Below are 24,282 nucleotides of genomic sequence, written 5' to 3'. Positions count from 1 at the left end.
ATGAATATTTGGTGAAAATTTCTAGTCCACAGGTTGATATATATTTGAAAACCCCGAGCAGAGGAATGAATGCACTGGATTTACAATAATATATGTGCGTATTTTTTAAATAACATTTTTTTTGTCTTTAAAGGATTTTTATAGAAAAAAATAATTTTGTTTTAATTCAAAAATTAATTACTGCATACAGGGTGGTCCTTTTAAGGGTCTATACTCATTATTTCGAGAAGTTTTAATTTTTTTGAAAATATCCTTTTGATACAATTTTATGTCATTTCAAAACAACATTTTTGAAAAAAACTAAAAAATTTTATCTTTGTAATTTTGTAAGTTTTTACTTTTTTGAATGACATACATTTTTCATTTCATAACCCAAAGCAGAATATTATTCGGAGTATTTCAATCTATATAAAGATCACATTTCGGACATTTAGTTCATTAGTTATAACTTATAACTTATATTAAAGTTTAGATGAGAAGATTATTAGACATTGCAACATTTTGTGGGATACTCCGCTCATCAAAACTTTAAATACCTAAAGAGGACGCCATACCCTCATGCTTTGTCTCAGTCTTACAAACACATAACATAGCACATTGTACGTTCTGGATAATTAATTTAACTCCGTTGTGTTTAATATTTTAGTGAATTGACCTATAGAAAAATTTAGTAGTAAGAATATTATCTAGTCGATGACATAGGTTTTTTTTTTATATTTCAATTTTAAAGCGAGTTATGAGCATTTTAAGATGTACAAACAATTTACTATTTTAAAATGCTTATAACTCGCTTTAAAATTGAAGTATAAAAATAAACCTATGTCATCGGCTAGATAATATTATTACTACTAAATTTGATTATAGGTCAATTCACTCTAAGATTAAACATAACGGAGTTATGCATGGCGTTCTCTTAAGTTATAACTTCTAAGTTATGAACTACTTGTCCAAATTTGATCTTTACCTATTTATTGAAATACTCCAAGAAGTAATCGGCTTCGGAATACGAAATTAAAAGTGTGTAATATCATACAAAAACTTATAATGATAGAAAATATTTAAAAAAATTATTGCTTTTAAATAACATCAAATGATATGAAAAGAATATTTTTCAAAAAAGTTATAATAAATAAAGAGTACATGTTATATACTTGAAAGAATCACATGGTATACAGTTATTAATTTTTGAATTAAAGTAAAAACGATTTTTCTATAAAAAATCCTTCAAAGACAAAAAAATTGTTAATTAAAATACTAAAACACGATCATTGCGAAACCAATACATTAATTGCTCTGCTTAGAATCTAAAATCGAAATCCATTACAGGCATACTGCAGCATAATAGATGTATTACGCGGATTGTACACGTGCGTACTTATAATTATTATGGCGTATTGTTGAAGTGTTTTTGAAATGCATACAATGTGTGATCACAAAATGGTTAACTATACGTAATAAGCTCTTATGTAAGCTATATAAACAATTATAACGAAGGCCTATGAACCCATTATGTAACGATAATTATGGTAGCAGGATAACTCAATCCTGTCAGACTTTCGTGCGCAACTATTGCCTTGAAAAAGATATTAGATTACTTGGACGGTTTTGCTATAAGCTTTACCCCTGCTGTAGGTTTTCGCCATATATGCGACTACATTACATATTTAACTGCTAAATCGAGCAAACCTTTATGAGTTCTATTAATCAGTAGACAGCACGTCGTTTAGTTCACATACTGTTCTTTATAAAAAAAATAAATCAAAAGTCCACGGCGAATATTGTATATTTGTATAGGTACAGAATAGTTTAGAAAATTACATAGGTATACGTCGATTACGTCGTCTATACCTGCCAATCGTTTTTCATAGAAGACAGAAGTGAGCGCTTATTTATCGAAAAATGAGTTGTATGAACGGTAAAGATAGAGTCAATGATCAACAAAATAAGTAAGTGTGTTATTTGTGCAAAATAGAGGTATATCTATTCGCTCGCTGTTACTCAAAATTAATTTGTTTGCGATATTTATTTGCATTGTCTCAGCAGAAGGTGTAAACCGAATGTTACAGCGGCCAACGGTTATGCAGATTATCTACAACTTGACAAACTTTTAGATTCTCAGACAATGTTAAGTAAGCAAAACGGTAGGGTTTCGTACGACGAGCATCTCTTCATAGTTACTCATCAAGGTAATCAAGATTTAGTGATTATAATTTTGTTTTTATCTGTAAAATTAAAACCTTTAAAAAACTCTAGTTATCATTATTGATAATGTAATGCATTATTGTTAAAATATTATTTCGTTTCCGTTCAAAATTAAAAATTAAAAAAAAGTAAGCAGCTTTGAGATTTTATATTGGATTATGATGGCCAATGATGTAGTTAAAAAATATAAATCATTATTTATTAAGTCTCTTAATTTAGTTATGAATATTTCTTATTAAATTACAATATATTAAATATTATATTATGCTATGGAGAACCATTACTAAACTATTTCCTATACTATTTATCCGAGAAAAATTTCTTATATAATCACTCATATTATAGGAATACGTGGAGTATGATATCAGAATTAACAATTGGAATTATCCGATTCTTAACATAATTTGTTAGGCTCCGTGACATATTATTTATGTGTACCTATTGTACCTAAATATACTGATAAGTTACTTCTACTTAACTAATTTACACTTAAAATACTATACATTTAGTAATAAATTAATAATTATAATTAATAAACTCTTCGTTTTGTAAAAATCAATGATTGTATGTATACAATTTACAGAAACAATATTTCAATTAGGAATTTGCTAATAGGCATGTATTTTGCTATTTAGAAAACTAAAAATTAAAAAATGATGGTAAAAATATTTATTTATTTTCCAAAATGATAGTTTAATCAAACGTATCTAATAACTTATTATTTAATTTTGTAAACATTTCACTTATTTCAGCTTACGAGTTGTGGTTCAAGCAGATTTTATTCGAAATGGATATTGTTTGTAAATTATTATCTGCTAACCTTTGGGTATGTATAGCATTGTATAGAAGGTATTGTTTTAACTTTGTTTTACTCTACTACAAAATATGAAATATATTAAATGTTACTTTAATTGTTTGACTAACTTTAACTTTTCAGAATAACGAGCAGGAAATGTTCAACATCTTAAAGCGTTTAGGTAGGATTTCATCTATTATCAAGGTAAGCTTGTATAAATATCCGTAAGACAAATTGCATCTTACATATTAATATATTATCCAGATTATTTATTTATAATTTACATGTATAGATTTAGGAATTATAGGACATTGAACTATTATATTTAAAAAAAAAAAATGTTATTAAGAAAACACAAACAAAATAAAATAAATTTTGTTTGAGAAAAAAATAGGTATACATACAAAAATCATAAATTAAAATAAGCTATGAAAGAATAGGTATAGGTACCTATAATGAATATTATATATATAATATTATATTACATTATTATTGTTACAATATAAAAAAATGGTAATAGTAAAAACATGGTCAGAATAATTAACCGTGTAGTATAAAAAGTTATAAATTTTATATGACTCAAATGGAATTAAATTGGTTTCTTTCAATGATGGGGATGTTGACAGCATAACAATTCTAAACTCATATGATGGTAATCTCAGTAAAATTTAACGTGTGCTCACTATACTTGCATATACCTATACCTAAAAGTTGTCTGGATAATATTATGTAAATATCTATCATTTCATATAATACATTTAATAATAAGAACGTAATATGTTATGATGAGTATTTGCATTCTGCATATTATATTACAATATGGATCATTATATAAAATACACTTTTAAGGTTTTCTTTATTTAAATAGTTCAAATGTCAACATTATAATTTGTAAAGTACCTACCTATTACCTATTATTAGTTATATAATTATATACAATATGCATGCAAGTGACAATGTGACTAATAATGTGTTTGGTATTTTTATTTGATAAAGTTACTACTAGAACATTTCGGAGTTTTGGAAACCATGACTCCTTACGATTTTGCGGAATTTCGTGATTATCTAAAACCAGCATCAGGGTTCCAAAGCCTCCAATTCCGTATGATTGAAAATAAATTAGGATTAAAAAAGGTAAAATATCAATAAAATACACATTTTATTCATAAAACTAAACGGTTTACATTATAAAGAAGTATCTGTAATGAATCGAATGGATTATCATTTATCACATATAAATATACGTATTATGATACAATGTTATTTTAAAATAGCAAATATCATACGATTTGTTAGTAAAAATACCTAACCTAACATAGCCTTAACGTTTAAATATCTCAAAATACGAATTTCATGATTACCTATAACGAATTTTATTTGTATGCAAATGTTAAGGAAAACCGAGTCAACTGTTGTAAATCGTACACTGAGTGCTTTAATGCTAAGAAATGTGATGAATTCGAACGCACTTCGGTTGAACCTAGCTTATTCACTTTAGTTTGTCATTGGCTCGAATCTACTCCTATGTTAAAAGATAATATCGTGTGGGACCAGTATCGAAAAGCTGCGGATCACTGGTTAGAAGGATCTACTGAGGTATGTTCTATGAAATGGTAGTACTAAAAATATATTTTTAAATTGGTAGGTTACCTGAGAGAACACTGAAGGATACCAGGAAACAAGAGGGTGTTATCTACTTTACTCTCCTTTAATTATCATTGATAGGTACTTCTTAATCCCCTTATAATTATTATTTTTTAATTGAAATATCAACAGCAGTAAATACTAATTTCTAAAAATTTCAAAAAATTTTCAAAAATGTCTTTGCAGTTTACGATTACAATATTAATGACTGAAATTATTATATAATATTAATGATGATATTACGAATTATGGAAATTATATAAGAAGATTGTGATTACTGATTGTTGATTGTTAATGTGTTTTTGGTTTTTTATTAAAGAGAGATAGTGTCTTTGGTAAGAACTAAAAAGTTTATTTGGAACTGTTTATTTGAAGAAAACTAGTGGGCTCGTGAGTCCTTAACCTTTTTTTCTTCAAGATTTAATTGTATACCTCTTTATAGAATGTCTTTTAAATGCTATTTAGGTATAATTAACAGATGTTGATGGCTGTATTCTTGTTGTCAATAGAAAGTAATAATAATAATATACAGATAATTTAATTTGTTACTTTATTTTGTAGTCTGTACTAACCATTATTATTTCAACAAGAAATATAGTGGAATTATTAGTCAGTTTTTTAATTAAAATTTGATTGATGGTTTAGTTACGAGCATAATTGTATTTATTGTGTGAATTAAACATTTGTTCATTTTTTAATTTAATTTAGTCTGATTTATCTTGCCTGGAGAAACGCCGTAAGATTATGGACTCTGTGTTTAAATGTGACCAGCACAAACGCTTAGTCGAACAGGGGAATCGAACGTTTTCTCATATGGCGTTAAAGGGCGCCATAATAGTATATGCATATAGGCATGAGAAAGGGTATGCATTGGCCAACAGAATACTAGAATCATTGGTGGACATCGACACACTTTTATCAAAGTGGAGATGTAAATATTTTATTAATTATAATAATGTAATATGCAATTTTAATTTATATATAAGTATATACCTGATATAATACATATATGTCTATATAATACAAGCTATATGAGTATGATAATGCGATCAAGTATCAATAATCAGACGTTGTTATCATAACATATAAACGGTTGTATTTTGAACTGGGTTTACTACCTATTTTGCAGGTACCACCTGAAATTAAACATTTTTTTTTTACTCTATATTTTGTACGTAAAAATATTAATTGTTATTTAAATAATGTAATAATTGTTGAGTTGTTATTTTGTAGATTGTTACCTTATTTTTAAAATTGTATGATACCTACCTAACTGATAAGTATCTAATGAATGTTCCATAACATTCAATAATACAATATAATGATCTAAAACATAAATGTTTCGTATGACAGTCAAAATTAATTTCAAGTTATTTTACAGACAGTCATTTCGTTATGGTGCACAAGATGATTGGATCGTATAGTTCCGGCACCGGTGGTACTACTGGTTCAGAATATCTAAGATCTACATTATGGTAATTGAAAATATTATAATCTATTATCCCTAGTGCCTATCCAAGAAAAGTAATAAGTACCTATTTCATTTATAGGTTAAACATTTATAAAAAAATTGTGACTATGTATTTTTAACGTTTTTTAAATTATATAAGAACAACTTGAGAGGAACATTCTGTAAAATGCTCAAGCTTTTATACTTGCAAACCAAAATCGAAAATAGTCTCAAATAGTCAAATATAACGGAACATTTCAGATATTCAAAAATAGCTCAGAGATCCAAAATAATTTGAAAATTATAATATCATGTTTAGAAAATTTAAATATAAACATGTTGTAATATTGAAGTCTCTATAACAAAACATAAAATAAAATTTCAATTCTTCTAAGAATGTAAAAAACAATATACATCAAAATTAGTGAGTAGTTTCGTTTTTTACTCGTAATGATCATTGATGAATTGATAAAGCATTACTTGTAATTTTCTACTGAAACTGACTGAAACATCTTGTCTAATATCTATAATAAAATGAAAGTAGGTATATCAAATATTTCGGAGGTTATTTAGTTAATTATGATACTTAAATAATTTATTTTATAAAAAGGAGAAAAATAGGTAACATATGAAAAAAGATTATGATATTATAATGATGTATTGAATAGGTATTTAAATTGCTACTATAGTAACTTATTTTACTATTAGTAATAAGGTAAGATAAACTAATATTTGTCGAAAAAAATGCATTTATTATATTATTAATATTTAATTATTATAATTTACAATACCTAGTTATATATTTATACCATCTATTATATTAGTTATTTACTTTTGAGCTAAAACTTATAATTATTAGAACTGTTTGAATTATAGGTTCGTGGTATAAATATCAATAGTACAAAATTAATCTAAATGTATTAAAAATGTATAAAAAGTATAATAATATACGTAAAAAGTTGTAAAACTTTCTTAGATTTGTTTCTAGTATGAGATACCTCGGATTAAATTTACAATCCTTAGCCATACAAACTGAACATTTTATAAGTTTTTTTAAAATAATAACAATTTTTCCTACTATATACCTATAGTATCAAGTATTCAGACATAAAAAACACACATATTATTGTAAAATCAATACATCCGTTCAAAACCTAAAATGTAAATATGTAATAACTATAACTATTATGATTATAAAAATCATAACTATAAACAATGTTCTTAAACACTAATACCTGGTCGCATTTAAAATGTATTAATTTAATGGACTAGGTAATAAATCATTTTTGAAGAACCGTTAGTTCTCTATTAATTTATTAATTTTTAATTTCAGTGATTCATACCGAATATTCATTGACTTGGTCAATCTACCATCACTAATAATACCTGCAATATACGTTCCATCATTAATAAAATCACAGAGTTAATAGTATTTTTGGATTAAAAATATATTGTTTATTAATTTGTGAATTATAATAATTGTATTTTGGATTTGAAAAATTTTATATAAAATTAGCTAGATTTTTTTAGTCACTGTAATACCTAGCTAAATTGTTTGTTAATCATTTAAAAATTAAATTATAAGATACCTAATATTGTTTAAAAATATAATTAATTGAAGCACATAACAATCTTAAATAAATGTTTATTTCAACAAGTATTAAGGCAAGTGTGTATTTTTTAAACTAAGTTTCCTACAATATATGTACTTATATAGCTACTATATAAAATAAATATTTACGACTTTCTTGCAACAACAAACTCTTATATTCTCAGTAGGACATACAATATGGGGGATGTCTAATGTCTATCTAGGGATAAGGAGGCATAGAGGTGGTCCATCTCCAAATTCAAGAGTCTAAAGTCAACCACCCCTTTTCAAGTAAAATTGTATAAATAATTATATCACTTTAATATTGTTTCATTAGCAATAAAAAGTGTTTGTTATTAAACAATAAACAAAAGTCCTGTTTCTTAAGTATCCATTCAAATAACAGAAACTTTTTGACTTGTACACAACAGCAGTCAATACAGCTGTTTATTATTATATTTTATAATCATTAATCAATAATATTAATATACCTACTCGAAAATCGATGAAAAGAATATTAAATTAAGTTTTATATAATTTTAACATTAATTTACAGCCGTCATAAGATTTTGTATTGCCCTATCCAATCAAAAATAAATTTACAGTTAGTAAGATATAAAAGAATAGTAAAATGTAATGAATAAAGAATTTAATGAAAGAAAACCTCATCAGTTGTTGCCAGAAAGTTAGAAATTTGAAAAAAAAAGAATTAAAAATGTATGCGGCAGCGTCATCTGGCAACAACAGTGAGCGCTTTTTTCCTGTAGCATAAAAGTTCAAAAGGATGACGATAAAATGGAGTTGCCACGGTGAACCATAGACCTATACCAGAGAAGAATTGTGTGCAACAATAGAATTACGATCGGCGTAAAAACATGTCGCAGTGTTGTAGGCTATCTTTACGAAAAAATACAATAATCTACATATCTTACCCTGCTACCCCGCATTACCGTCCGTAAGAGTAATCGAGTAATTAAAAAGCGCCCTCTGTGTTGTTACGCTTTCCATGTTGTTTGTCTAGTAGTATAAGGTCTATGCTGTGAACGCGTCCACTGAATATCGTAATTTATCAGTAGTTAAGGGTTGGTCGTCGGCCAATTAGTAGTGATGCGAGCTAATGAATTATCTGTAGATACTATCGAGTAATAATGGATATACCTAGTTCGACAGTTGTTTCATTGAATATTGTTCAAATATAGTTTAAGGGGTGTGAATGGTATGGACGAATTCCATGAAAATTAATTTTTGTATTTAAAATAATACTAGCTGTTTATTGAGCAACGGTCTGAGAGTAAAAACATGTTTTATCAATATTGTAGAAGAAAAGTTAATTTGTGCCTGTATAAAAGTCAATTTTCGATGTGTTTTAATTACTGAACTCAACAATCCAAGTTCAAAAAGTAAAAGTATCACAAGTCTTAGAGCTAAATATCGGTAATTTAAAACAAAATATCGAAAATCGACTTCTATACAGGCATAGATAAACCTTTTCTCTCCAATTTTTGCAATTTGTAAAATAATAAGTGTTCAAGCTATATAATGTTACTCATATTGCTATATTATTGGAAATATGAAACTGAGTTTCAGTGTTTCATTAAAACTCGCATATTTTGTAATTAGTGTGTAAAGTGCTCGTGCTGCGTTATTGACATGCATTTGCGGAAGCGCTCCGCTATTTATTTTATACACAGTCACTCACACTAATGATCACTTACTACGCAATCATTTGCAAGACCCGAATGCAAACACTTGGAAAATTGCCTATATTGAACTCCTTTATTATTATTTATAAGCCTTGAATATGTCCAATCACGAACGAATACGGGAGTAACTTGAATATTTGAAAGAAAATTAAGAAAAGTCTGTAAACCGCCATGTGAAATTGTTTTAGAGAAAACGATGTACGCCAGACGGTATTTTCAATCTAGCTTATGATTAGGCAAGGCATTTAGGATGTTTTAATTTTACTTACAGAGAACGCTTGACGTGCGACTTACAACATTAAAAACAGTTTACATAGTTCTTGATTCTTAATTAGACGAAATCCACGTGTAAAATATATACATATACATTATGAATATATATATTGTAGATGGATGGCCGGATATGACATCCCTAAACGACTATACCTTAAACTGGTTACTGGTATCAACCAATATGTTACAGAGCAATAACAAAAATGTGGTTCTAAAGGCCTCGGAATTCCACTAAACGCGTATGCCGCGTGGCGCGTACACACGAACAATGTTCAGCTACGTCCAACGACACGGATTAACCTAATCAACCAATCACAGCAAAGGATTTGAAAGAACGTGAATAGTGTACACTTGCCTTTAATTCCTAATAATACGCTGGACAAGCCTCTGCATTGGTCGCTGAATTTAGGAACGGTATATACCGTAGACCTGGTACTAAGAAATTCAGTGGCGTATATACGAATTATTTTCACTATGGGCCGATTTATCAATTATCACTAGTCAAGCAGCATAGCCATAATTATATATATTTTTAAGGGAGCAGCTGTTATATAATTAAGAATTATGACATATTATACAGTTCAAATAAAAATTGCGCAATTAAATTTTATAATTATTATGTAAAATTAATTTTTTGTTTCTTTTTTTAAAAATATTGACAGTGTCGTTTACTCGTTTGTATATTTTAATGTTATCTTACTATGAATTTAACATCAAAGTCAATAAGTCATTAAAGCAAGTCCCGTCAATATATCTAACATTTCCTTGTAGATTACTCAAAAATGATTTTAATCAACCTGCTAACTTAATCATGGTGAAAAACTGTTAACAGTGTAAATATACATGCAATGCTTTAATTGAGCCTGCAATTTCACTATGGGCTCTGGCCTAGGGGGCCTCTCCCCTATGGCCCTATATACGCCACTGCTAAGAATGAGTATCTTAGTATAAAGGTGGGTTCACACTGCACCGTGTCGTGTCGTGAAATGTTGCCGTGTTCAGATTGGTTTAACCACGTGGTTAAACCTGGTTTCTACCACCAATTTTACAGATTCTAATACGAATACCATGATGTTCCCGCATATACCACGAAGTTGATTTCATCCAACTTTTGAACTTGTGATTACTGATTTAATAGTGATAATACATGAATTCAAATATTATTTTGATATCAACCGAATGAAGAGCTCATTTTTGGTATAGAGTGGTATCATGTTTTCAAAAGTAGGAAAAGTTCAAGACACGACACAGTGCAGTGTGAACCCGCCTTGAGGTCCATTGAATATATAAGGTATAATCATTGATAGCTTAAATGGGTATACTGTGATCAAAGCGTCTACAAGTTACCATAATATGGTTATATTCGGTAATGCCAGTTGTGAGTGCGGTTTATAACATTTTAATCCATTATATCCCAATTTTTTGTATTAAATTTCAATCAAATCTGTTTTTGTTATTACCTACCTAATGTAAAAACTATAATAATTGTTGTCATATTTTTTTTTAAGTTATTATACTGTGTTAATATAATTTAATAATATCAGTGATGCACTGATGCGGACACCAAAACATTCAAAATCTTGATTAGATATCTGCATGTAACCAATTTGGCAACTATACAGTTTGCTCTTCGACTGTGCTATGAAATGTCATCTATTCTGTGAAATGTTTGTCTTGTTCAGTATTCATGTGTACATATTAATCTATGTATCGGCTTTGCTCCGCTTATTTATACTAGGTCGGTGTTGTTATAGAGTATAGACTATAGTTTTGAATTGGTTACCTATCCTCATAAACACCGTTCAGTAGTGATTACTCATGGCTGCCGAATAATAAGAAATAAAAACAAATATAACCCCATAACATTAATTATAATTAATTAACCTGCAGCGTAAACAAACCAAGGATTATATGTAAACTGTAATCATTCAACGTCTTAAAGGCTAACTGCCAAGCTAGATAAAAAAAATGGGCTTTCTCAGTACTTCGGAAGTACCTACTTACAATAGTATATTAGTGTAAATCATTTTTACAGGTACCTACTAATAATCAACGATTTTTGTACCTTTAACGTCACTGCGATTGCTATAATATGATATAATTAATTCATGTAAGTTGCAAAAGTAGGTACTTATCCTAACACTTGAAATCGTAAACGAGTATCTAAAAGCTCTTAAAACTTAAACAAAATAATATGTACCTACTCTACATCTTGAGGTGTGTGTTTTCCAACATTAATCGGGTTGTTTACCTTTATGCTTTAAATACCGCTTCCTTCCACCATTTCATAACTGGGAAAAGAAAAAATAGAATGTAGGTAGTTATAATCGTTCATAATATAATATGATGTTGAAAATGCAATTAACGCGTATAGACATTAGACGTTTATTGTAAAAAAAAAACAGTTATTTGGTACTTATTAAACATTTTTAAATTTTAAATTGAGAACAAAAAACAAAATAAAGTGAGAGTATTAAACATTAAACTTATAATTACATTTGTCATCGAAATAATTTTATTTCATAAATCATAATCAATTTTAAGGTGATGTGTCCATAATCAATATTATATTTATACATATTAAACATAGATAGCAAATAATCATACATATTATGTGGAACACTAGCGTTGTAGCCTGTAGGTGTATAATATGATTTCCATGGTATGTTATCCAACAGTTTCAATATCTTGCTTAGTATTATCCATTTTTGGAGAATCTATAACGTATGAAAATATACATTATGTTTGTTAATAATATATTAAAATGTATTTAATTATTTGAAAAATACAATTAATATTACATTGCTATAATTTTTTTTATGTCCATTCATTATTTATTTATTTGTGTACAACAAATTAATACTACTTTTATAGCTATATGTGCTTATTTATTTAACTTATATATTTTAAAGTATTATCTTTAAGGATTTTTATCGATATTATTTTAAGAACCAACAAAATCAAAATAATTGGCAAGTTAATTTGTAGTTGTATGCTATATAGTCAAAAATATACTGTACCTCTATTTTTCAATGAATTCCAAGGCTGGGTCTTAGCAGAGCCAAATATAATAAAAAACAAATTGGTTGCGAATAGCACTACTGCACCACTGATGAAAACGATTCGCCATTCTGCCACCGAAGTCTAATATAATATTAATAATTAATATAACAATACAATAACAATTATTTGATGTGTATAACCAACATAAGTGGGGGACAAGGAAGAAACCTCTACGCGGTGTCCCCTAGTAACGGTGTTTTCCAAATACCGGCTAATTCTTCCAAACCCAGGCGCAACCTATCTCTCAGTATAATAACAATGTCTGGTGGTCATAAAAAACCGCGCCTAAAACGGCCCTTATCAGGGCCAGCATTGACGATTGTATCGATAAACATCGAAGGTATTACGAGAGTAAAGGAAGAACTTCTATCTACCATTTTTAAATCAACATCATGCGATATTATGTGCGTCCAAGTGACCCATCGAGACCAGACTCTTAATGCACCAAGTATATCTGGAATGAAACTAGCAGCGATAAGGCACCATAGAAAACACGGTAGTGCCATCTTCACAAAACCTAATATGATCATCCAGTCAGTTAAAATATACGAACAAAACGACATCGAATTTATCACAGTGCATTTACCGAACATCTCAGTCTCTTCAATATATAAACCACCAAATTCTCCTTTCATAGCCCCTAGTCTTAAATCCGAAGACAGCCTACAACATAAACCTAACATAGTCAATAGTCATAGGTGATTTCAACAGCCACAGTTCAAGCTGGGGCTATAAGGAGACAAACGATGATGGCGAAGCAGTAGAAATCTGGGCACAAGGCGAAGATATGGTACTGATTCACGATAACAAATTACCTCCATCCTTCAACAGCGGTCGATGGAAGAAAGGATATAACCCTGACCTTATATTTGTCAGTGATTCTATCAGTCAACTATGTACCAAAAAGATGGGAGACCCCATTCCAAACACACAACATAGGCCCATAATTTGCCAGATTGAGGCTGCAGTGAGACCTAATATTGTCCCATTCCAAAGGAGATACAACTTCATGAAAGCAAAGTGGAACCTTTTCTCAGAAGATCTCGATTCAAGTATAGAAAATCTCGAACCACTACCGGAACACTATGAATCCTTTGTAGAAAAAGTAAAATACATATCCCGGAAACACATACCAAGAGGATGTAGGACACATCATATACTTGGACTATCAAGTGAAATCACGGACAATTACAACACATATATCAACCTGTTTGAAAATAATCCCTTCGAAGAACAAACCAGAAATAAAGGGGAAGAGCTCACGAATGCCATTGCACAGGAAAAAAGGAATAAATGGCATGAGCTTTTAAATAAAACAGACATGAAACATAGTAGTAAAAAGGCATGGGGCCTAATTAAAAGATTAAACAGTGATCCTACTAGCGCGAAAGGACTGTCTAACGTCACTCCCGATCAAATCGCACACCAATTACTACTAAATGGTAAACCCCAAAGACTTAAACAAGAAGATAAACCTAATAAAAGAATAATACGAAACAAAGAAAAAGAAGGAAACCACCTCAGCCGGCCTTTCGAAGAGGATGAATTGAACATAGCTATAGAGACAATGAAACTTAGGAAAGCAGCTGGACTAGATAATATTTTTGTCGAACAGATCCGCAATTTTGGGCCGAAAGCCAAACGCTGGATACTCGCTCTATATAACGAAATAAGAAACCGGAAAAACATACCGAAAATATGGAGGAAAACAAAAATTATAGCCTTATTAAAACCAGGGAAAGATACGGATGATCCAAAGAACTATCGCCCAATATCCCTTCTGTGCCACACGTACAAACTTTTCGAGAGAATGCTGCTTAACCGCCTAGTCCCCTTCGTAGACAGCACACTAATTAAAGAACAAGCTGGTTTCCGCCCAGGAAAATCATGTACAGGACAGATACTCAACCTGACCCAAACAATCGAGAACGGTTTCGAGAACAAGAAAGTCACAGGCGTGGCGCTCATAGATCTAACGGCGGCATACGACACGGTGAACCACAGACTAATGTTAAAGAAACTATATGATATTACCCTGGATTACGAGTTTGTAAGAGTTTTCGAAGCCCTTTTAGGCAACAGAAGATTTTTCGTAAATCACCAAGGCAAGAATAGTAAGTGGAGAATCTCCAGAAATGGTCTCCCTCAAGGAAGCGTGCTAGCCCCCACTATGTTTAACATATATACCAACGATCAACCAATATCCACAGATAGCGACGTAAAACATTATATTTACGCAGACGACACAGCAATCACCGTACAACACGATCAGTTTGAAAATGTAGAGGAAAAACTATCGACTACTTTGGACATTCTCGGAAAATACTATAGACGCAATTACCTAAAACCCAATCCAAGCAAAACACAAGTATGTGCTTTCCACCTAAGGAATCGATGTGCCAACCGTATCCTTAACGTCTACTGGAATGAGACGAAAATCACTAATACACAGTGTCCAAAATATCTCGGAGTAACACTAGACCGATCTCTCACCTACAGATTCCATTGCGAAAACACCAAACATAAAATAATGACAAGAAATGGCATATTGCGGAAGCTCAGTGGCTCCACATGGGGCTGTAATCCCCACGTCCTAAGAACTACGGCATTAGCCTTATGTTTTTCAGCGGGAGAATATGCCAGTCCAGTATGGGGTAGGTCAGCACATACTAAAAAGGTCGATGTCGCACTAAACGAGTCCTGCCGACTCATAACTGGTTGCCTAAAAAATACGCCGGTAGAACAATTATATATACTTTCAGGAATAGCCCCTCCGCCAATAAGAAGATCCACGCAAGCAGACTGGGAGAGAACGAAAATAACAGCAGATCCACGACACCCTATGTACGGTATAACTCCACAACTCCCTCGCCTTAAATCCATGAAGAGTTTCATGAACCATACAAAAGCCATCTCATCAACACATCCTGAAGTAGAAAGAACGACCAGATGGAGAAATGAGATAAGCAGTACCTCCAGCTGGGTGCCGAACGAGTCGCTCCCATCTGGTCATAATGAAACATGGCCGGTTTGGCGAACACTAAACAGACTTAGGACAGGAATTGGACGAACGAAAGACAATCTAATAAAATGGGGATTGCTAGATAGCACAGACACCTTGTGCATATGTGGAGAAGTACAGACAATGCAACACATTATCACATGCACAGCTTGCTCCCAAACCTGCAACCCCAGAAGACATTCACAAAGGCACAAGCCAAGGAATTAACGTAGCCCGCATCTGGGCAGAAATAATATAAATCCACCATTAACGTACCTTTCTATTTTACCTTATTTATTAATATTGTGAAATGTTTATTTTAAAGTTAATTTTATTTATCTATTTGTTTTTTAATTTTTTTAACAACTTATATCATTATTATTATTACTGTTACACTATGCGCCTGACACGAATAAAAAAAAAAAACCAACATAAGTCATAAACAGAAGTGATAATCGTATAGAGTTGATAAACAGAAACACAGGGTTAATTATCAAAACATCAGCCAGTCTTTACACGTTTACTCATACCCACTAGGCACTAATATATATAACAGTTCAGGAAAATTCGAAAAACAAAACAGAAAAAACGGTATTCATCTGTATACAATTACTAGGCATAGATAGGCATATATTGAGTGGACGCACTTATGGCTATGACTTGGCTCAGACCTATGTAATGTATGTAATATTTAAGTATATTTGTACCTGATCGTCGACAACGAGCCCGACAAACAGAGGGGCGATGATCCCTCCGGAAGCCGCGACTGTATTGGTGATTCCCATCAGGAGCCCAGCGAAGTTGGGCGATAGATCCATGTGATTTATGTTGAACCCAGCGTTCGATGTACATCCTATGGCTACGATGAACACGTAAATGATGATCGTCAAGCGGGTGTCTTCGACGAAACCTAGTATGGTTAGGCCGATGGCGCCACCCCAGAAGGATATTGTGTTCCAGATTTTTCTGGACACCGTGAGAGTAGTGATTTCGCGCTTGTTCAGAAAATCGGCAAAGAAGGTGACCGGTATCTGAAGCACAAACATGGCGAGATATGGTAACGACGATAGGATACCATCTTCCTTAATGTCAAATTTGAGCACCGTGTGGATGAATGTCGGCATCTCGGTCAACAGTAGCCAAAATCCCCAGTTATGGCCAATGTGCGCTAAGGCGGTGGCCCACACCGGCAATGACGTGAATATGGATTTCCATGGAGTATCTGACAACTGAACACAAAGGAGACGAATCAGTCGTTTTTTTAAGATTTTCATATTGAAAATTAAATTAACTTTAACATAATACAAATACAATATGCGTATCTGAGTCACGGTGCGGTGGTTGCATGAGGGCATATATGAAGGTTTTACCGAGAAAGAGTTGCGTGCGATCACGGAAAACTATATAATGAAAAACACAGAGGGATTTTTTGAAAGTGAACCTATAATAAGTCTTGAAATTGCTCTTAAAATATACAGCATACCTATACATAACTAAATAAAAAGCTTTGATATTTTTAACCTGTAACTCTTTTTTTATTAGCTATTTTATATTATGTTATTACTTATTTCAGTTTGCAACTATTCAAGTCTTACTAGCTTTATAAAACGATTTATTAATATTTATAATTTTTAAAGCTATCGGAAAATTATAGATTTAATTTTAAATTTTTTTCTCAACTTATCATTTTTCTCTATTTTCTCAAATTTTATACATAATATTTAATACTATAATATTCACAATTAAAATTGTTTTTTTAATTTTAAAACAAATATCATATAAATATTATAATTCTTGGATCCTAATGGTTTTCTAATTGTGTACTTATACATCCCGCCATTGTCGTTCAATCATTCGTGCGGATAATATACGAGTACATACTAACATACTTAGTAGTTTGTATTATTATTTATTATGTAACATTAGACGTAAAACCACAAAACAAAGTATAAGATTATACTCATTGTATTATGATAACAAAAAAAAAATAAAATTAGTTTATAATAGAATAAAATACAAAAAACCTTAACTCACGATTGAAGACTTTATTGTTTTGTGACTGTAGGATATGATTAGTTCATCCTTATTATCTTTAACCTACTGTTTTTCTACTTTTGGCGCATGAAAGTCATAAAACATAAACTAAATCAATATACTGCCTGATTAAAAATATCACATTGAAAAATAAAATAAATGTTATCACCTACCAATTGTTGGATTGTAATTTACGAAACTTTTACAATGCTCTTAGGCTCTTATTCGAATTACTTTATGACATTATATTGTTAGAAATACCATTGTAATATTGTATCATATAAATATTAATCCTTCTCAATTTTAACACAACGATGTAGGTACTAGGGTAGGTATTATAATAAGTCTTATGTATAATGTATGTAAACAATTCTGATGAAAAACTTTCGTGGAATTCAAAAAGTTTTGTGCATATGAACATTTTTCTAAAACAAATATATAATATACTATAAAGTTTGCCCTTAAAATTTAAAATTATCTATTTATTAATATATGACACATATTTTTTAGGCTATAGACGTTATAAGAAATTTTATGTTGCAAGATTTAATTTATTTTTGGACTGAAGGCCATTTGCTTTTGTTTTATTCATTATGATCTATTACTGCATACTTAATATTACATAAAACAATATAGAGGACTAGAAGGGTAGGTACTGATAAATGTTGACCAGGAGAAAATGCAATATTTTAAATTCCACCAATTCTAGGCAATAACGAATTAACATCGACTATACGATTAGAATATTTTTCTTTTGAAAATGCATACGCATCTTAATTATATTTCTTATGTATTGTAGTCCATGGAATTTAATTTGTCATCTGTAAGTGACAAAAAACTGGTTTTCGACTACCTACCCGATATACGATCTTATATTTTTGATTATTTATACGCAAATGTATATAAAGTAGGTAGGTATGATTTAAATTTCAGCAATCTAAATCCCAGTCTTAATATTGAATTACATTTTTACGATATTGATGACGTTATCTACAGTTCGATGAAATTCGAATTAGTCAATTTTAAAATCAATAATGTTACTAATCTACTGTATCCATTTTAATCTATTGATACAACATTTTGTAAACATTATAATTTATGGTTATACCTACTCTTCACGATGGATCCCTTGTTAATTCTTTGTTGATAAAATCGTTAAGGAATTAATATACAAATACACATTAACATTGAATAGCTTAATTATTATAATTGATACTTATAACTTATAAGGTATATTAAGGTAAAACGTAGCACGTTGTTCAACATTTCATTAATACGCCTTATACCATAAGAAATTGCAACTATTTGTTAATTTCATTACTGTTGAACATTAACTATGAATACAGATATGATAATTGTAATAAAAAAATAGCTGATAGTTAAAAATATTTTCAATTTTGATTATTAATATTAATATTTTTGAAATTGAAAAAAATTGAAATACTTTTATATCATTATTTTTATGTCTTAATAGTTCAATAAATTGGCAAACATTTTTAAAATATGTGTGTTATATTATACAATAACATAAATACCTATAATTTAACTTAAAACAATATTTTTTTATAATTCAAAAAAAAAGCCATACTGTTCAACAAAAATGAAAATTTGCTGTAAACAGTGTAGTTTCCTGGAATCCTACTGACATAAAATACACATGGATATTATTTCCAAAACCTCAATGCCTTCATAAAAGCCAAGGAAGTAAGTCGAGTGTACATCGTCATTGAGTAGGTCACTATAATGGATGTGTTAAATTTGAATTATAAATCATTGAATACAAAAAATAATTTATGTTAAGATTGGAAATTCAAAAACCTATACAAGTAAAATTGTGACTATTATATTAGACATTCTTTATAATAACAGTAAAAAAATGTATGAGTCTCCTTGTAAAGGTTTAACATTTTTACAACGATTTTAACTTACAAAATTCGAATAAAACCTAGAAAGTTTAAAGGCTACAAGCAGCTCAAAAGAGCCAAAATATTTTTAAGACTACAATTTTTAGGACATTATACAATAATATTTAGTAAAAATGTCAAGTCTCGTTAGTTATTAATTTTTATATTACAACACAAAAATAATTTTTTTTGTTTTTCTGGTTAGGTATTTTGAAAAGTAGTACGGGAAATTTTTATTTTCGACCACCCAAAGTACAAACCAGATGCAATCTGCCACCAGAAACCTCCCTCTGGGTGAATATTGGAGCATTTTGTAGTCATTATATATCTATCAAAGCTTTTTATAGTTATGCATATTTTGATGTTTTATGCCAAGGAACATAATATATATTTTGTGTACTTCTCGAGGTTTTTTAGTGAGTTGAGATCCGATGGTTCTCATTGTAACATTTTCGATTACGTCAAAATTATAAGTAATATAATGATCACCCGTCTATCGTGGTCGACGGTGTTGGTGAGCGACCTCTGGATGTAGTCCTTCTCGACCTGACCGATGAACCGATGAGTGGACAGCGACCCGGCGCCCAGCAGTAGCCAGACGGCCGTCCACACCAGCCCGACGGCGCCGCTCAGGTAGTAGACGATCGGCCAGCCTTTCACGCTGCTGCACAGCATACCAGAAATGGCCAGCGTGACCATGGTGCCCAGCTGTATGCCACTGTTGATGAACCCGACCAACTGGCCTCGCTCGTGTGGCGGCGAAAACTTGGACATGATGCCGTGCACCATAGGGAACATAAACGCCGACGACAGGCCCTGCGCGAACCGGATGACCACCAGGGCGGGGGCGCCGTACTCGTACACCAGCGGCGGGCTGACGATGGACAGCAAAGACGAGACGATCATGCTGCACGCCAGCAGTATCTTGTTGTCGAACCGGCACCCGAGCACGGACGCCGGAAAGTTGGCCACCAGGTAGCCGACGAAGAACGTGCTCAGCAGCACCGACCGCATCGAGTTGGTCCACCCGAATATCGGCACGTGGTCGGCCAGTTCCCGGAAGTAGTCCGTCGAGTTCGTCACGGGGTTCATGGCCACGATGGTGACGGACAGGTTCACCCGGATCAGGTACCCGCACACCACGCACAGGAACAGCAAAAGGCTCTGCAGGTGCCGGAATCCTATGCCGGGCGAGCCGGCAGCTGGACGGGTAAAATGATAACGAAATTATTATTGTTAATATAACATTATCATTGTGGTCGTCACAACGGGGACCGACGCAATTGCAGACCATCCCGTAATTACTATGTTCCCTGATTGTTTCAGTTCACATTAAATATTTATGTATCTAGCGATCAAAATATTTTAATTATAAAGACTTTGAAGATGTTCATTTTCAGTATGGAAAGTAATATTCGTCTTATTACTTAATGTTCGACACTCACCATTATTAATTGCCTTTAGTTTGATTATCCAATGTGTGATGTTTCTATAATAATATATAAAGACCTCAATTTATCTGGTTAACTTTAATTATTTATTTATTTATTATACTTATCTATTCCGACTTGAATATGTATTTCCGTTTTCATTGAGATACATTAATACACTATTCGTATAATATTTAATTGATCGATTTATTTGTATTATTTGTTTGATATCAATTAACATATTTATTTCATTTTTGTTATCGTACCATAATATTTTTGTTTAAGTCTAAAAATACTAAAAATCGCTTGTACTATTTACAACTGTATTATAATATGTCAATATGTTTTATATAATTAATTATCAAGATAATATTTAACTTGAACCAAAGAAACATGACCCAAATCTCACTTAATACTAGGTAGTTTAATTTTTTATTTATTTACTATACCCATTATCTTTAACGATGTGTATTTTTAACATTACTATTATTAGTGGTATCTTTTGTTTTAAATGATTTTAATAATTTACATCGACGGTTCCCAAAATGAGACATAGCAGTGTGCTGCGCTGCCGTAAGATTTTAAATGGTCCAAAAAGAAATTTGAAAACCTGGCGATGGCGGCGACGGAAACGATTACGACTATGTAAATAAAAATGTAAAAATTATGTTTAATTTTGTTTAATTAAATACATATTTTCATATTAATCATTACTCATTAGTCATTCCTTTTTCTTCAGGTTTTTATTTTTTTTTTCTATTTCTTATGATAAGTCATCCTTAGGAGGGCGCCCTTAGAAACAAGTTTTTGAACTGCTGATCAAAATAATTATGTATACCTAACTATTATAGGCATGCATTTTTAATTATGTTCCCTAAATCATTAAGGGAACAAAAGGAAGACGCACATTACGGAGTCTAACCGAATTCGGTGACTAGTGCCACACCTCGGTTATGGTCCGTAAATAACGGACGTTAGATATTCGTCGGTAGTCGAAGAGAACCTTCAACCACTGGGGGTACAGGAAGAGGACACCCTCAATCCCAATGTTTGAAAGATAAATTTAGTTCCCGAGAACAAAAATGACTCAACCATCCCAGTACAAGAAAAAAAAAATATGAAACAGGCGGGGAATCTGGGAAGCTTAAAAAAATGTCCACTTTAGTAATCGTGGCTTAATATATTTTCGATATGGTTGCGCTTTATAATTGTTTTGGAATTCCGAGTTTATATTAAAATTTTGAGCGTTTTTCCACATACCAATTTCGTTCAGTAATTGAAAACATTAACTAAATTTTATTTTTTATTCAAACCAGCATTAGATAATATACATTAATTGATAACAAAATAGTTCAAAAATCAAACATCAATAGGTACAGTAAATAAGTTTTTATTTTCTATAGTTTACAATGTATTGACTACCTGCTCTAAATTATATTGGATAAGGCACATATTTTCATTTGATTAAGCCAAAAGTTATAGCTTTGTATTTCATCAGTCTTATGAGTAAAAAAACGTTAAGAGTTTCAGTTATTGTATATTTGGTTTTTAAGGCAAATGAAAATAATTAGTTAATTTATACATGTTATAATGAATATAAATTATAATTTATTATTTTTAAAACGACTGTTTTAACTTCATAATGCCAAAGGTACCTACATAATTACTTAATGTACCAACCTTTTTGAATTGAAGCCATTTCCTGGGAATTAACCTGTTCCGTCTGTTTCACATCAAGATTCGTCATGTTTATTGTTTTAAAAATTTACCATAATTATTGAAAAAAAATAATATTGATACCTGCCAACTACAATATTATTTGTTGTACGATTTGAAATTTGTATAACATTAAAAAATAAAAAGTAACTAAAATAATTCTGTATCTATATGTGATTGATTTCTAGATGATTAAGTACTGAGTAGTGTAATTTAAACGTATCATTTCGGTTTAATACATCATTAAATAAATTGTAGGTACTCATCAGTATACACGCGATAAATAAATAACATTTTAAAGACCGAGCACTTTTATAATAATACAGAAGTTTGAATGACATAAAAAATAGTAACACTTCACATTTTCGCATCATCACAATAGTGGGGAATCGGTTAATAACAATTACAGTTTAAAAAAATATAACTTAATAATAATTAGTGGTGTATACTATATAGTATAGATATACATACTATGTACAAAATATTGTAGTATTTAACACTCGAGTGTGAAAAATGATTTACATTTTAACATAATAAATTAGGCAATTTGTGTAACACAAAAGTTATCGTAAGATATATTAAGTGCTTAGAAAAATAACAAGGTATTTTAAACATGTAAAACGTGTAAATTCACAAACCTTGTCTCATTTAGAAATGCTTTTTGGTAATTATTTTAAATGCACCGTGGTAACAATATTTAAGTGGTAAATTATAAGTTGTAAAGAATAAGTTCTAAGATAATTTTGTTTATTGTTGTTTGTTAATATACATAAATACAATTAGTTACTATTAATAGACTAAAATATGTATCACCTATAATTTAATATTTTGATTCAAATAATCATTGAAATATTTTTATTGATTTCGATTTGTTTACAGCTGGGTAGTAGCATTGATTATAAATACTATTTCTGTGGAAGATGTGTAGTTTCGGGTAAGTCCTCCGAAGCAACTGCAATCTCGATGGGTCTTTTCTATCTCTCGCTGAACAGTGTCGAGGATTGTTGCAGCACGATTGCACCCGTCTTAACTTTTTACATTAAGACACGATTGAGATCCATGAACTATATTATAGGCGTTGTCCTTTTAACAATTTTCTTTCCCTATAGAACTGACGACAAAATTAAATTGTTGCTTTGGTCAAAAATTGTTTCATATTATGACACAAGTAGTACACACAATACACTACCTATTTAAAACTATTAATAACTTACATAAAAAACTACAAATTACGTATTCTTAAATAATAGTATTTGTTGAAACACACAAAAAATAACTCAATAAAGTTGGTTACAAATAAACAAGTTAGAAAAGCTTGCTCTACGGGCCTGCCAAATTCCCGGTTTCCAAACGTATTTTAATACAATGCAATAAACTATAATTCCAAATAGTTAATTTAAAAAGGAATCCAGTACCCCTTATATTTTTATTGGTACCTATTGAAACGACTATTTTTAATATTGGCTATCCATAAT

The 24,282-nt window shown here is 30.7% G+C and overlaps 2 protein-coding genes across 4 annotated transcripts; one reads left to right on the top strand and one right to left on the bottom strand.

Annotated features, from left to right (window-relative positions):
- Window positions 1-1,283: 1,283 nt before the first annotated feature.
- LOC111039923 (tryptophan 2,3-dioxygenase) lies at window positions 1,284-7,749 on the top strand. 3 transcript variants are annotated; one of them, XM_022323585.1, is made up of 9 exons: window positions 1,543-1,946; window positions 2,041-2,186; window positions 2,955-3,028; window positions 3,140-3,202; window positions 3,995-4,132; window positions 4,394-4,594; window positions 5,351-5,573; window positions 6,024-6,117; window positions 7,426-7,749. In XM_022323585.1, the coding sequence occupies exons 1-9, from the start codon at window positions 1,900-1,902 to the stop codon at window positions 7,517-7,519; spliced, it is 1,080 nt and encodes a 359-aa protein (XP_022179277.1). In that variant the 5' UTR covers window positions 1,543-1,899; the 3' UTR covers window positions 7,520-7,749. The 3 variants fall into 3 exon arrangements, with proteins under 3 accessions (XP_022179279.1, XP_022179277.1, XP_022179278.1); XM_022323586.1 differs by having other exon boundaries at window positions 1,548-1,946; window positions 2,044-2,186; XM_022323587.1 differs by lacking the exon at window positions 4,394-4,594 and having other exon boundaries at window positions 1,284-1,946; window positions 7,426-7,712.
- Window positions 7,750-12,020: 4,271 nt separating this feature from the next.
- LOC111039895 (putative inorganic phosphate cotransporter) lies at window positions 12,021-23,113 on the bottom strand. Its single transcript, XM_022323545.1, has 5 exons — window positions 22,772-23,113; window positions 20,151-20,863; window positions 16,431-16,952; window positions 12,680-12,803; window positions 12,021-12,376 (listed from the first exon to the last, which is right to left on the bottom strand). Exons 1-5 carry the CDS (start codon window positions 22,836-22,838, stop codon window positions 12,327-12,329), a joined length of 1,476 nt encoding a protein of 491 aa, XP_022179237.1. The 5' UTR covers window positions 22,839-23,113; the 3' UTR covers window positions 12,021-12,326.
- Between the last annotated feature and the right edge of the window lie 1,169 nt (window positions 23,114-24,282).

This window comes from Myzus persicae, unplaced genomic scaffold (genome assembly GCF_001856785.1).
Source record: "Myzus persicae strain clone G006 unplaced genomic scaffold, MPER_G0061.0, whole genome shotgun sequence".
In the NCBI taxonomy this organism is placed as follows: Eukaryota; Metazoa; Arthropoda; class Insecta; order Hemiptera; family Aphididae; genus Myzus; species Myzus persicae.
Note: the sequence above shows the minus strand (reverse complement) of the source record. Positions and strands in the feature narration are given on the sequence as shown.

Excerpts from the sequence above, each read along its gene's own strand:
- LOC111039923 (XM_022323585.1), top strand. The coding sequence starts at position 1,900 with ATGAGTTGTATGAACGGTAAAGATAGAGTCAATGATCAACAAAATAA. Across the intron at positions 2,187-2,954 it reads CTTCATAGTTACTCATCAAG|CTTACGAGTTGTGGTTCAAG; the intron begins GTAATCAAGATT and ends CACTTATTTCAG. Across the intron at positions 4,595-5,350 it reads GGTTAGAAGGATCTACTGAG|TCTGATTTATCTTGCCTGGA; the intron begins GTATGTTCTATG and ends AATTTAATTTAG.
- LOC111039895 (XM_022323545.1), bottom strand. The coding sequence starts at position 22,838 with ATGACGAATCTTGATGTGAAACAGACGGAACAGGTTAATTCCCAGGAA. Across the intron at positions 20,864-22,771 it reads AATGGCTTCAATTCAAAAAG|CTGCCGGCTCGCCCGGCATA; the intron begins GTTGGTACATTA and ends TTACCCGTCCAG. Across the intron at positions 12,377-12,679 it reads GAATTCATTGAAAAATAGAG|ATTCTCCAAAAATGGATAAT; the intron begins GTACAGTATATT and ends CATACGTTATAG.